Genomic DNA, 14,773 nt, shown 5'->3' with positions numbered 1-14,773 from the left:
GGTGTGGGTTGCACTGCCAGGGTTGGGGAGGGGCGTGGCCTGCAGGAAGAGCCAGCAGGGTGGGCAGGGAGGGTATGGGTGGGCAGCTTAGGCTATGTGGGGTGGAGGGGAAACATATGGCAGCAATGGCAGTGACGGCCAGAATCAGAGAGATTAATAAGCAATAAATATGTGCTTCTTGGAGGTATTTGGAATTTTTGTCTAATATAAAGCTTGTAAGTTTGTAACCTGCAAATGTAACTTGTAACTGTTCATGAAACTGACTAGGCCTCAAAGACAAAGCTATAGCTGTAAGATTAGCTGACCTAATGGCTTTTGCTCAAAGTTCAGCCTTGATGATAAAAACTGGATTCAACTGTCTGGCATACCCAGCACATTCCAGGAAAGCATGTCTCAAAAAAAGCATAGTCGGAGAGATCTAAAGGTGTTGGATTTAGGCAGAGTAATGTTAATTTCAAACCTGAAAATGCTGTATTATAATTTGCTCATTGCATAAACCCAAGTTTGGGTAGTAACCTTTTATGATAATTTTTAACACCTTTTAATCCCATAGGGTAATAGCTGTAGGGAAAAATTGTGAGTGGCTCTAAAGCCAACAGATTAGCGTAAGACTAAATATAAAACGTGCATGCGTCAGGTGACCAGCAGGACGGAGGGAACAGGACAGTAATTATTTTTCCAAGCCCAGACCCGGACTCTCGGTGTGAGTGAGGATCAGATCCTGATCAAGGGACCTTCCCCGGTAATCCCTACGACAGCGTCAATCGGAAACGCCTGACTCTGCTAGAATACCTGGCGTGCACTTGGCATTGAGAGACTATTGATAAGTTGCCAACCCATGTCTGTCTACTTCTTGTTTTAAACAGCCTAGTGGCTGATACCCTCACAGTGCCCAGTTAGATTAATTTGTCGCAAGCCATCTATCTGTTGCTATTATTTACTATTAGCTCTTTACTGCATTATTTGCTTATCACATTTATCTTTCTGTTAACTATTCTGTGTGTGTAAACTACAATAAATTTGCCATTACTTTATTCCCAACTCTGCCTCCTAGATCTCGAAACAAACAGCCCAGTGGCTGATACCCTCACAGTGCCCAGCTGGCCTGTGACATGGCAGTCCTCCAAGACCTGACTTCCTGGCTCAGGGGTCCTGAGCTGGGTAACTGGTAGCAACAGGTTTAATTTGCAGAGCTTGGGGGCTTAAATTTCATAGGCTCATCACAGCCCCAGGCTCCATTCTGCTCTTGCTACACCCAGCTGCCCCAGCCCAGCTGGACCAGTGGGGATGGGGGGGATGCTGGGTTTTTGGGGGGTTTTTTTGTGCAGCAGGCTCCCCTTTCAGAGCGTGGGTTGAGTCCCAGGCTTGAGATCCTGCTGCTTTGATTGGTGGAGCCTATCCACCAATCAGGAGGCAGCAAGAGAAATAGTCACACCCCTTTCCTGAGGGGAGGGAGAGAAGAGCTCCCCTGGACCTGACTGAAGACTGTAAACTGTCAGGTCTGGAAGACTTCAGGGGTGGAGCCCTGGAGCATATAAAAGGAGCTGCATGCCCAGCATGAGGAGGCAGATGCAGCAAGGAACTCATAGGTGTCATGGAAAAATCTTAAGTATATGCTGCCAACACAGAAGAGCTGGACTGACATGTGCATTTGACTCTGTGAGTGGAAAGTTCCAAGGCTCACCCAGCCCTTGCCCCCTGGGTGACCTGTGGACCTGTCAATCATTGTTGACCTACTTTCCCCACAGACGCATGCTCAGACTGTGTCAGCTTCTGACTGAGAGCATGCTCAGTCAGAACCTGACATGAGGTAATCTGGCTAGAAATTTCTCTGCGGAGAGCGTTCTGATTAGCCACCAAATTTATATAAAGTTCAGTGAGCCCCTCCCTCGGGGGGAAGAGATCGTGCTGGCTGGAGACAGAGGCTGCCTTGGCAGGGACTGTCTCTCAGTCAGGCTTTAGGGCCTATTGATCTCCTCCCTCGCCCGGCATTCTATGTTGCATATTGCCAACATAATGCGGTTTTGTATTCTGGTTCTCGACTTACTTTTGCTCCGATTTTCGGCTATGATTTTGGATCATCCTTTTGGACTCTGTTTGTAACTCGGTTTCAGATCATCGACCTTGGATTTCTTCATCAGTTACGACTCGGCTCACATCCACTGACCTGACATCTCCGTTGCATCACCTCCTGGCTTTCGACCTCGGCTTTCTCCCTCGACCACTCGATTGTCCATCACCTCGGACTGGCATCAAGACGTTTTGTTACAGTTTTGTTCTTTTGTGTTTCCCATTTGATGAGCTGTTGACCAGCCCTGGGACTTATCCGACAGGCTTGTCTTAAGTCGGTGAACCTTGCGGGCCAACAGACCCCTTTGTTGTTTGTCGTTGTAATCATCACTGTAACTGAAGAATATCTCACTTGCGCTCTACTAAGCGTAAGTTCAATAAAAACTCCCTTTGTTTATACCCGCTGCAAGTCTCCTCCTCTGAACTCCACGCCAATAATCCCACCTGTCTGTATCTGGTTGCCACCCTGGCCCACCGTGACCTTGGGGCCCAATTCATTCTGTTCGGTTTACCCCGACAATAGGGAGCCAAGAAAAGCTGGGGAGCTTTCCCCCAGCAGACAATAGGCCCAAGGATCCTGAAGCTGCCACTGGAGGAGCAGCCTTGGGAGTGGTGCAAGACCGCTCGGGCTGTTGACCGCGCACAAGGATGGTGCACAGAGACCTGGCCCTGGGAGCAGTGTGAGACCATTCAGGCCCATCATGGTGCACAGTTTAGTGCATGGAGACAACGCTTTGGGAGCTGCAAGCGGCAGCTTGATCCTGCAACCTCCAAGGGCCAGCAGGCCACACAGTGCACAGGGCAGCACATGGGTGCGAGCCTTAGAAGCCATGGCAGGGCAGCTCTGGCATCATTTGTGAGTAACTGCAGCAGGCGACCAGACAGGGAGGTGCGCAAGTGGCCCACAAGGGAGCAGAGCCAGGGAGCAGCGGAGGCTGTTTGGGTTAGCCACCCAGCATAAAAACAGAAGGCCAGAACCTGAAGGGCCCGGCCTGTGCTAAAAGAGCCCTCAGTGCTGAGCCAGGGCACAGGGAAATAATAGTGCTGCAACGTGAGGCTCAGCACCCAGAAACCAGCAGCAGTGGTGCGGCAGCTGAGAGGAGCTGAGCCCTCGGTGACCAGAGTGGGGCACAGGGTGGGTAGGAACCCAGCGGCACCGGAGAGGCCTGGAGAGGTGCTCCAGCAGAGGAGACCCCATCAAGCTGCGCCCTGACCACAGCCACCTGAGGGAGTGTGAGTCATTGGGCCCTTGGGTCCCACAGGGGAAAGACATTTGGGGTAGGCAAGGCCAGAGAAAGGTCTGAGTGAACAGCCCCCCACCTAGTCAAGGCCCTTAAAGGAGGGGCCCTTCGTACTTCCTGGACACCCCACAAAGGATCCCATTGGAAGGAGGACTATCTCTTGCCATGGGTCAGGAACTATATTAAGGAATATGTGTTATTAAGATTGTTCCTGTTTGCGCCTTATATTTTGTAATTGAAATGTTGTATTGTGATGTTGTTTTGTATTGATGCTGCTGAAATTGTTTTACGGTGATGGGTAAATAGCGTTATTTAGTGCTTGACCTTGGCTAATGTTCACTGTGTAAATATATGCATATGATATTTAGTTTTGTTTATGCATATTATAACTCAATAAATTGTATATAGTTACGAACTTTGGGCTTGCGTTAACTCTATAGAGGAAAGAGGGATCTGCTCGAAATTCTGGCATCCCTCTCACAGCACCCCCTCCTGCCTACCCATCCCATCCAGCTGAGAATAGGGCACACCCCTGGGTGTACCTGGGTTACACTTGCTCCCCCTAGGGCCAGGAGAGATGGGCATGGTGGATTATTATTTATTTATTTTTCTTTCTTTTTTTTTTCTTCTCCAAGAGCTGGGGAGGAGCCAGGAGCAGCCAGGAGGTTGCTATTACTGCTGCTTTTTCTCCCCCAAGAGACAAGCAGAGGTTGGTCAGCTACCCATTAGGGATGTGCCAATGCTCCTGCTGAGACTCAGCCGTGGAGGGTACTAGCTACAGGGTCTAGCCCTTCTGGCTCACGGTCACCAGGCACTGCACTGGGGTCAGGAATGAATTTTCCCCTGGTCAGATTGGTATAGACTGGCAGGGGGGAGGGGTTGCCTCCCTCTGCAGAGGGGGCATGGCCTCTGTCTGGGATCTTGCAGCAGCTGCTGAAAGCCTGCATCAAGGCGAGCCATACAGGCAGTGCCAGCAGCCTTGTGGTGCTTTTTTCATGGAAAACATTTGATATTGCGCTTTTTGGGGGGGAAGCAATCGTAAATTGAATTGGTCCCTATGGACAGGGGGTCATGCTTTGATACATGCCAATGTTTACTTTAGCCTCTGGACATCACATTTAAGTCTAGAAAAGATGCAAAGAGTGCAAAAGTCACCAGTAAAGACCATGTTGCTCAGTTTGGCAAAGATAAATTTCACACTGATGGTACTGTGCTGTTCTGCACTACTTTCAGCAAGACTGTATATGACATTCGAAAACAGATGACTGTAGAACGCATGGAAAGTGCTAAGTATAAACAGAATGAAGAAAGACAAAGAGAAAATGCTGAAACAGCAGGACCACCAATAAGAGTGAAGAAACTGCATGGTGATTGCCAAAGACCAGCGTGACACCATCGCTTTGGATTTTGTTTGAATGTGTTTAAAAGCAGATCTTCCTTTTGCATAACATGGACTTACCTGTTGTTAAAGATTTTTTTGGAACAAGCATGTTAAGAGAGGAAGTGCCATTCCCAAGTCAGACCACTTGTACTGCTACCTACCAGCTGTTTTTGAAGAGGAAAAACAGTGCCTTCTTAATGACTTTGAAGGAAATTTCATTGCTGTGATAATCAATTGAAACAACCAACTTCCAAAACAGACCAGTTTTCAACTTTTTTTTATATGCTCAAGGTACATCATCCTAGGCATGCTGACATTCCTGCACTACAGCTGGTAAAGACATGTCCTGGGGGAAAATTAATCATGCCACCTTTTCACAGGCCTTGATTTCTTGTATGGTGAAATTCAGCATCCCACTTGAGTGAATATTGGCATTTGTAACAGACAACGCGAGCTACACAGTGAAGGTTTGGAATGATGTACATTGCAATCTGTGGTCTAACTATGTACATATTCATTGCTATGCACATGTAGTTGCTCTGGCAAGAAATACTTGGTGAGATACCTTCAAACAAATAGATCACGTTTGTTGCTTTGATGAAGTCACATTTAATGAAAGCTCCAGCTCATCGTGCACACTTCTTGAGATACTTGAAGGAACAGAGTGGTGATTTGCTAATGTTTCCACCTGAACCCGCTGTGAGCAGGTGGAATGCATGGTTCAATTGTGTAAAGTACCATGCACAGTACTACCAGCTCTACCATGGATTCATAATAGTACCAGCTCTACTATGATTTTGTGGAGCATGAACCAACAAAACAAATGGATACAACTGTTCCGTGGGAACTAGCCAGCATGTTAGCAGTAAAAGACCTGCACACTAACCTGAACTACAATGCAAAGAACTGTGGGCACCTGGGCTAAGTACAGGTACTCAAAAATCCCAAAGCTGAATTGATTCAGTCTTTACAGGTTAATCTAAACTGCAGAGATTAAACTGAGAAACACTGGACAGACTTTCACTTTTGATTCAGGAAATGAAGCCATATACCTGCAGTGGCTCAGTCCAGAAGCTGGGGGGCACGAGAAAATGGCTCTTTGGCACACAGCCAGTATGTGCTATGTATTTGTTTCTTCTTCCTGCTACCCCTTCTCCCTCCCCCACCCCCCTGAGGTCTCTGGGATTTGTACTCCAGAATCACAGTACCAGAACGCTGCAGGACTGTTCATCACTTCCTCTTCCTGCTTCCAGGTGCTTCTGGGATTTGTAGTTTCAGAGATTTCATAGACATTTGGGCTGGAAGGGACCCTGGAGGATCGAGTCCAGCCCCCTGCCCCAGGGGCAGGAAGTCAGCAGGGATCATAGGATCCCAGCAAGATAAGTATCCAAATGTGTTTTGAAGGTGTTCAAAGTGGGTGCTTGAACTGCCTCAGGTGGCAGTCTGTTCCAAACCTTGGGGGACCAGACAGTGAAGAAGTTCTTTCTTATATCCAGCCTGAACTGCTCACAGTGGAGTTTGTGACCTCTCAATCTTGTCATCCCTTAGGAGGCTCTGGTGAACAGTCGTTCCCCCAGATCTTGATGAGCACCCCGATAGATTTATAGGTGGCCACCAGATCACCCCAGAGCCTGAGCTTTTCCAGGCTAAAGAGCCCCATTGCTCTCAGTCTCTTATCATAAGGTCTGTTTTCCCATGACTCTCTTCTGCACCCTCTCAAGCTTCTCCACATCCTTTTTGAATTGCAGAGCCCAAAACTGGACTCAGTACTCCAGCTGCGGCCTCACCAAGGCCGAGTACAATGGGAGAATGACATCCCGAGATCTGCTTAAGAAGCAACTATGGATGCAAGCCAGCATTTTGCTCAGTTTACTAGCTGCAGCATCACACTGAAGGCTCATGTTCATCTTGTGGTCAACCATGACCCACAAGTCCCTTTCATCTGTAGTGCTAACCAGTGTAGCACTACCAATCCTATAAGCATGCTGCAGGTTTTTCCTCCCAAGGTGGAGAACCTTTCATTTTTTGGTGTTAAACACCATCAGGTTCTCATCCACGCAATTCATGAGTCTGTCCAGATCCGCCTGGATCACCTGCCTATTCTCAGGTGCGGATGCTTTACCCCAGAGTTTGGTGTCGTTGGCAAACTTGGCCAGTCCACTTCTGTCACCAATATCCACATCACTGATGAAGAAGTTAAACAGTATAGGCCCTAGGACAGTGCACTGTGGGACCCCACTGGTCACAGCACACCAAGATGATTGGCTCCCGTCGACCACCACCCTCTGGGTCCTACCGCGGAGCCAGTTCCCCAGCCAGCAGATCATGGGGAAGTTCACAGTTCACAATTCACAGTTGCAGCTACCAATAAGTTTTTTAGCAGTGAAAGACAGCTCTGTACTCAGAGGAGGGGAAGCTTAACCTGCCTCCCTGATCCAAGGCCCCAGCTAGGGCTTGCCTGGAGGGGCAACCCCCCCAACCCTTCTCTTCTGGAGCAGACAGCCCAGCCCAGGGCTGGAAAGCATGCCAGGGTACTACCACTGGGAGACTCTGATTTAACTTGAAACAGGAAGGGTCAGAAGTTTCATAAACCTGTGTGACCCAGACCAGTTAAGTCTGATACTACACTCAATCACGTTTATCTTATACCAGTTTCAGGTAATTTTGAAACTGATTTATATGCACTGAACTTCTCTTCTGTTACAGGTTTAAACCAGTTTCTGATCACTTAAACTGGTTTATGTGCAACTTCTGTCCCTAGACCTGGTGACAGCACTGGATATTTTACAGTCCCCAAACATGCCAAATACACAAAGTGTAAAATACTATCCCAGATTTAATGGCTGGAGCATCTTGCTTCATCAGCTGATGATGTGAAAAGGTCCATAGCTGGTCAAATTGCTGCTGACAAACTCAGACAGGACAAGGTAAAAAGCGAACACCCAGCAATTAGTTTTCTCCATACTGTTGATGCACTGGATCCTAACAAATCAGTGATGTTTATATAGATTATGAAACTCTGAAACAGGAATTAAAGCTGCCCAATAAATGCAACATGGAACAGCCAGTGTATTTAGGGATTGTCAAAGATTGACTATATGAGTTGAGGATCCCATTCATTTCTGGATGACTGAAGATTGCATTCCCAAGCTGGCAAAATATGCAGTGGTTCTCCAACTGACTGTAAATTCATCTGACATGGAAAGAAGTTTCAGCAAACTAGGGGTTCTTTTCAGTGCTCAGTGACAACATCTGAAACATGAAAATGTGGCTGGAATGTTGTAACTCTATTTGAACAACCTGGACTAACTCAAAAAGTGATTAAAAAAACAATTTAGCTAGCATTTGGATTGGAGCCCTGGGCTATCCTGAAGGCTTTCTGTTTATTTAAGAGGGAGAATGCCTTACAGGCATTAGTCACTGAAAGGCCCAGCCCGTGACAGCCTTTAATTCTGCTCCAGGGAGTTTGTGGATTGGTTCTAGGAACTTGGGGGTGCAGTTATTGGCAAAGGTTGGCAACCACCCCCAACAGCCACCAGGGGGGAGTAAGGACCATCACACCCCAACAGCTCACTGAGGACCCTCCCAGGAGCAGCTTATATCACAGCAAGGACCAGCACACTCCAGTAACTTACTCAGAGGCAGGGACTCCCCAGGAGCAGCTTACATTGCAGCACATCCCAGCAGCACACCTCAGCAGCTCACCAAGTAGCTGTCCTACAGAGCAGCTTATAGGATTCCCTGGTGTGGTCTCCCTATCCAACCAGTTAGGGTGAGGCAGGTACAGGGTGGTGGGCCCTGGGACTCTCCCCTTATGTGGACCTCCCAAGTCCAGACTGCCTGGGCTTGGCAGAAGCTCCCCAAGGGGTAGGGTGTGGCAGGGTACTCTGGGCACCTGCCACTTTAGGAGTGGATCGGGCTCCAGGAGCCAGAATACAGAGGAGTAACTGTCAATCAGGCCAGTCACATGACCCTCTAGGGATGGGGCTAGCAGTCTATAAATCCCAGCTAAAAGGCAGAGCAGACAGTCTGTTACTGGCCAGGTAACATCTGATGGAATGTAGACAGGACTGTAGGGGAGGTGGAGGTCCTGGCAGACCCTGGAATAAGTGAGTGGCCCCAGGAGGGCTGAGGACAGTGGAGAGCCCAGGCGGGGCTGGACTGCAGAACTTAAAGCCAGATTTACTGTAGGACAAAGGAGGAAGAAACACAAAGTACAGCTTAATGCACTTTTATACTCTAAGGCTTAATTGGTACATTGCTTGAAAAGGAGATATTTGTTCATTCATGACACCTCAGTTTAAATCTAGTTGTCCCAGGTTTCTGGTTGGAGGCTTAAGCTGAAGCTAATTTTTTGGGGACCTCCCAGAACTTGAACCCAGCCCTTATTGCTACCACTAGGTACAGGGGGCAGAATAACAGGAGCCAGCACTGCTCAGAGCCACAAAGCAGCTGGGGGGGCAGCCACAGTTGGACCCATGTCCTGGTGCAAGGAGGGGAATTGCTGCCAGGAGGGACTGCGCGGTTGGCAGGGGCTGCAGATCGGGAGTAAGGGGCACTGGAAGAGCTGGTGTGGTTGTGGCTTGGGAGTGAGGGGCAACAGCATGGCTAGGGGCAGAGCACAGGCATGTCAGGGCTACTCAGCACCACAAAGCAGTGGGTGGGGTGTTAGCTGCAGTTGGAGCTGCATCCTGGTGCAGGGGGGGAAGCTGCTGCCAGGAGGGAGTGAATGGGAAGTAGGCACAGGCTGAGGTTGGGAGTGAGGGGCACCAACAGAGCTGTGGGGCTGTGGCTTGGGAGTGAGGGCCAGTGGCATATTAGGGCTGCTCAGTGCCACAAAGCAGCATGGGGGGAACAGCTGCAGCTGGACAAATGAGTGAAGGGCATAGGAGGAACTCTAATTTTAAAAGATAAAAGAATCAAAATCAAATGTCAAAATATACAGGTAGTTAGAACGTATTTTATAATAATGATTGAGGCACTGGTACACATCCAAATTGCCTTAAAATTGTAAATATATTAATAAAACACTGTGTGAGTGAGAGCAAGAGAAAAAGAGAGAGAGAGGTGGGTTTAATTTAATTGCAGAAAAACATGGGTTTGGGGTTTTTATCAGAAAATTTTGGATTTTTAACAGAGAAAACCAGGATCCTTGGACATCATTAATATGGATCTATGGTAGATGTACCAAACAACATTAAATACAATAGTGCTATTGGTACTTAAAGGTCCCAGAACGGAGTTTTGTTGGGCACATCCTCCCAGTTATGAAGGAGCTGGCTTGCTGGTGAGTGCATCTAATAGGAGTTCTGCCACCAGAAAAAAAAAGAATTGAAAGGCTACCTATTCTTTCATCACTAATGTATTTCTGTGACAGTTCTGTAGCTATATAAAACTTAGAAATAAAGTGGAAATCACATATATTGCTTATTTTTGTTCATTTTAATTACACATTTTCAGTAGGTAAAAAGTTAGCTTTCAAAAGAAGAGACAAACAAAAGCCAGTCCTAGTTGTTTTTCTCAATCCCTAAAATATACCAATCCAGATTGAAATATAAAAGAGAAGCATTTTAAAGATATATGCAGAAGATGACTATTACACAAGTTTAAAAATTGTATTCCTTTGCCCTCTTAGCAATCCTATACTATAGACATAGGCAGTAGAAAGGGAAAACTCTTTTATGTCATTTAGTTCCTGGCCTTTGCCAGTAAAAGATCATTTTCTATAATATATTCTGCCCTATTTAGCTCTGAAGTATACATTTTTTACCCTAAAATATAGAAAAAATTCTAAAGCTTTTACAGGTAAATGTATTACCATGGAACAGATCAGGCAGGGTGTAACTTCCTCTCAGAGCTCCCCCTCAGGAACACAAAAGATTAAAACCCAAACTCAGCTGCCTCAAAACCTAATGTGTTCCATCTGATCTGAACACACTCTACTTGATAGTCAGAGTTTTTAATGAGTAGCAAAAAAAGCATGCATTAAGAAGTACTGAGGAATAATAGACTTTTATAAAGCTGGGAAACTCAATACCTCATTAAATAGGTACATTTCAAACAAATAAGAGCTAAAGAATTATTCCACAGGATTCTGCATTGTTTGCTCCTTAAATGGTGTTATAAGTACAATGTGCCTCAAAAAGAGATTCTTCTGGCCTAACAGTTGATTAAAAGAAATCCAGGTCTGGTGAAAATATTACTCGAGGCTTTAGATATAATTGACATGAAGCAGCCTCTTTAGATGTGGAACCATATGGAGACACCTCAATAGATTTATAAATGCCTGTTAACATTAGGATCCCAAAGCAAATGCTAGTATCCTTCATTACATGAAACACTTCATGCAGGCAGTTATATAAAGAAAAAAAAATATTACCAGCTTGTGACATTTAATAAGAGATGTATAACTTTCATAAGACTTTAAAGGAACAGAGCAATTTTCATAGCCAGCATTTGGAAATTTCAAACAGTCGAAAATTCTGCAATACAAATACATGTAGAATGTATTTCACAAGAGAAGGATTTTGGGCCGAGGAAAATATATATTGCTCTCTTAATTATTTTTTTAATATTATGTGTGATAGAACACAGTACAACAGCGATATCCAATATCAGAGAGAAACTCAAGTTTTGCAGTATGCATTAGGGAAGAAAGAGTTTCCTGGCTACGAACTGTTTTTTGAGCCATGGCATGGTATGTAAAAGTGTGAACAAGAATTTGTGGTGCTTGGCTTGGCTTTTGGTGATTTAGTTTAAGCTGCCTAAACCTGAATCAGGATTTGTGTGTGCAAGCACTTGCTGCTCACTGGGAGGAGATGCAGGCAGCCAAAGGAAAGCAAGCTGGGTAAGGAAGAGAGAACAAGAATAGCACAGACCCAGGGCTATGCTGTGAAATGCATGCAGGTATTCACTAGGTCAGGTTAACCCAATGCCAACCTAAAGTTATTTCACATCTGACGCAAACTTAGTTTAAATCAGGAGTGCCATTTTTAGGGCTACCTAAACCCTATAAACACTTGCATACCCAGGCATTTAAGGCACCTTTACAAGTGTTCTGATGTGTTCTGGTTGGAATGCATCAGAGCAGACTCAATTAACTTGATTAACTGAGTCTGTAGGAGCATTCTAATCAGAACACTCCAGCATGCTGCAATGTCCATGTATTCCATGTCCCTTTATTTCAAAATGGCGGTCAGGGTGCTTTAACAAAATGAGCTTTACCTAAAATGCCCCTGCTGCCATTTTAAAATCCAGGACACTGAACACACAAGATATTATGGGCATTTAAATCAGACCAACTCCTGAGAACTGTTGTAATTAATACACTCCCTGCCTTTCCCTCCCACCCCCACTCCAGAGCACATGTACAGGCATCCTTAGAAACCACCTAACCAAGGGGGATCTAAATGTACCTACCCTAAGCTATAATAAATATACTAAAATATTTATTCCATAACCACACCTGTGAAATAAATCCACATTTACCGACTGAGCAGTGTTTGATTTGATTTCTCTTGTCCTTGTGCAAAGATCTGCACAGATGCTTGTGTGTCATCTTTATGAAAGAATGCAGCTCTTGGTGTGGGTAGCACCCAGGCTAGAGTTCATTTTACATGGTGATTATTTTCCAAAGAGGAAGGTTTAAGAGTATGAGGTTAATTCATCTGTCCCTCTAACTGCTCCCAGAATCTTGGCTTAGCTAAAAGACAATGGCACAGTAGGCTTTAATGCCTGAACGTGTAGACACTGACCTATTCCCACTTACTGCACAGTAAATTTAAGCCAGCATAAATACACATGTAGACATGCCCAATGTAACAGTATCTTTTGTTCCTGGGCTATCAAGATATCAGACTACTACTCAATGTAAATTAGATCAGCCTTAAGGCTGCTCAAAATTATGCTGATTCTCAAGAGCTCCCAAATTGCTGCTGTTCTTGGCTGAAGTGCAGGATCAATCCAACCATGTTGCTTTTCCCCTGGTCACACTCCATGCAGTGCCTGATTGAACATAGCTTGAAGTTGCATCCCCGCAATTGGAGAAAACAACCAGTAGCTGACTACACTCAATTTTCTTTGTCTAGGAATATTACATACATCAGAATCACTGTATTAGGGGCACTCACGTTTTGACCACCCAAGCAGGATACATGGCACATAGCCTGTCTACAGGCCAAACCAGGCCCTGAGGCCTAGCACTATACCCTCCCTGACCCATAGGCCAGGATTGGGCTCTGGGGATCTGGCACTGCACTCTTCCACCTGTGCTCTGGGGGAGGTCAGTACCACCCGCTCCCATGCCCCATGTGCCAGAATTGGGTCTCAGACAGCCAGTGCTGGGCCCTCCCAGTCCCCGACACTGAAATTGGGCCCTGGAACCCAGCATTGGCCCCTCCTGGCGCTGTGCACTAGGATCAGGCTCCAGATCCAGCATGCAGAGCCTGGGGCTCCCCATGGGTCTGCAGATTTGGCAGCAGCAGAGGGGTGCCACCACTGTCCTGGTGCCAAATTTCTGGAAACCAATGGGCACACCATGGACTAGCTAGTACAGAGGTTGGGCACCCTTGTACTATATTGAATTAGTCAACTGGTCCATGAAATTTCGGTCCATGATAAGTCACCTGGTTGTAGAAGGAAATAAGATTGGTCAAGCAAGACCTACCCACAAGAAACCCGTACTGACTATCCCTCAGAATGTTGCCATCGGCCAGTCTGTTAAGAATGGCCTCTTTGATAATCTTTTCTACGACCTTCCCTGGAATAGAGGTCAGGCTGATGGGCCTGTAGTTTGCCGGATCCACTTTCCTCCCTTTCTTGAAGATAGGCACCACATTGGCCTTCTTTCTATCTTTAGGCACTTCAGAGTGCCAGGAGTTCTCAAAGGTCCATGCCAGGGGCTGAGCTATGATGCTAGCAAGCTCCTTGAGTACCCTGGGGTGTAAACTGTCAGGGCTGGCTGACTTGAAGGTGTCCAGCCTCTCAAGGTGTTCCTTCATGAGGTCAGCATTGATGAGGGGTAAGGAATTTCCCTCACCTAGGCCTCCGTGTTCCGTAATGGGCAGGGGTGTCCTATGAGACTGGTGAAAGAACAACGCAAAGTACGCATTTAGCAAGTTGGCTTTTTCCTGGGCATCAGTTGTCAGTTGTCCCATCTGGTTTAGCAGGGGTCCAATGTTGCCCTTGCTTTTCCTCTGGCTCCCCACATACCTAAAAAAGGACTTTTTATTGTCCTTGATACTTGTAGCTAATTGGAATTCCATCACAGCCTTGGCTTTCCTGGTTCACTCTCTGCAGGTCTGGACCAGTGCAGAGTATTCCTCCTTGGAGGTGGATCCAATCCTCCATCCTTTGCAGGTCTTTCTTTTTAGATGCAAGAGGTCCACTAGTTCCCTGGAGAGCCAAAGGGGCTGCTGTGCCCTTTTGCTGCCTTTTCTTCAAGAGGGGATAGACTTTGCTTGTGTATCCAGGATCACTCCTTTGAGTGATGTCCAGGTAGCTGAAATCTCCCATGACAACCATGCACTAGGAGTGTGCAGCCTCAGCCGATTCCTTGGCAAACTCCTGATCAAGCTCTTGATCCTGGGCAGGAGGTCTGTAGTAGACTCCCACCATTGTTTCCCCTGTGCCGTGTTCCCCATGGATTTTAATCCAGAGGGTCTCCAATCATCCACCCTGGGTGTCCATATCAGCTTGCAGGGACACGTAGCTTTCCTTGACATAGACAGCTACACCCCTGCCCCTTTTGTCCACTCAATCCCTCCTGTACAGGGTATAGCCATCTATACCTGTGGCCCAGTCATGGGTGGATTCCTACCAGGTCTCCATTATCCCTATGACATCATAGTTATTTGTGTTAAGCAGGAGGACAAGTTCTTCCTGTTTATTCCCCAAGCTCCTGGCATTTGTGTACAGGCAAGCAAGTGTGCCTTTGGGGCCCCTTGCCTTGCCCACAGTGCACTCTAGGGCTGGGGCAGGGGTGGGCTCCCTTAAGTGCCTTGGCCTCCTGGCTTTGCAAGGGTTGCTCAGTGGGCCAGCAGTGACAGTAGTCTCCCCGCCCCCTGGCGGACTTAGTTTAAAG

General features: G+C 46.7%; 1 protein-coding gene across 1 annotated transcript in view; it reads right to left on the bottom strand.

Moving 5' to 3' along the window:
• The window catches only part of CDK14 (cyclin dependent kinase 14), a 506,952-nt gene that overhangs the window by 137,687 nt on the left and 354,492 nt on the right, over positions 1 to 14,773 (bottom strand). Inside the window, exon 11 of the mRNA XM_019530589.1 lies at positions 10,866 to 10,958. Within this exon, the coding sequence (XP_019386134.1) occupies positions 10,866 to 10,958 (93 nt within the window). The remainder of the gene's footprint in view (positions 1 to 10,865; positions 10,959 to 14,773) is intronic.

This window comes from Crocodylus porosus, unplaced genomic scaffold (genome assembly GCF_001723895.1).
Source record: "Crocodylus porosus isolate Cpor-Errol unplaced genomic scaffold, CroPor_comp1, whole genome shotgun sequence".
Classification (NCBI taxonomy): domain Eukaryota; kingdom Metazoa; phylum Chordata; order Crocodylia; family Crocodylidae; genus Crocodylus; species Crocodylus porosus.
The sequence above is the reverse complement of the archived record's forward strand: the minus strand, read 5'-3'. Positions and strand labels throughout refer to the sequence as shown.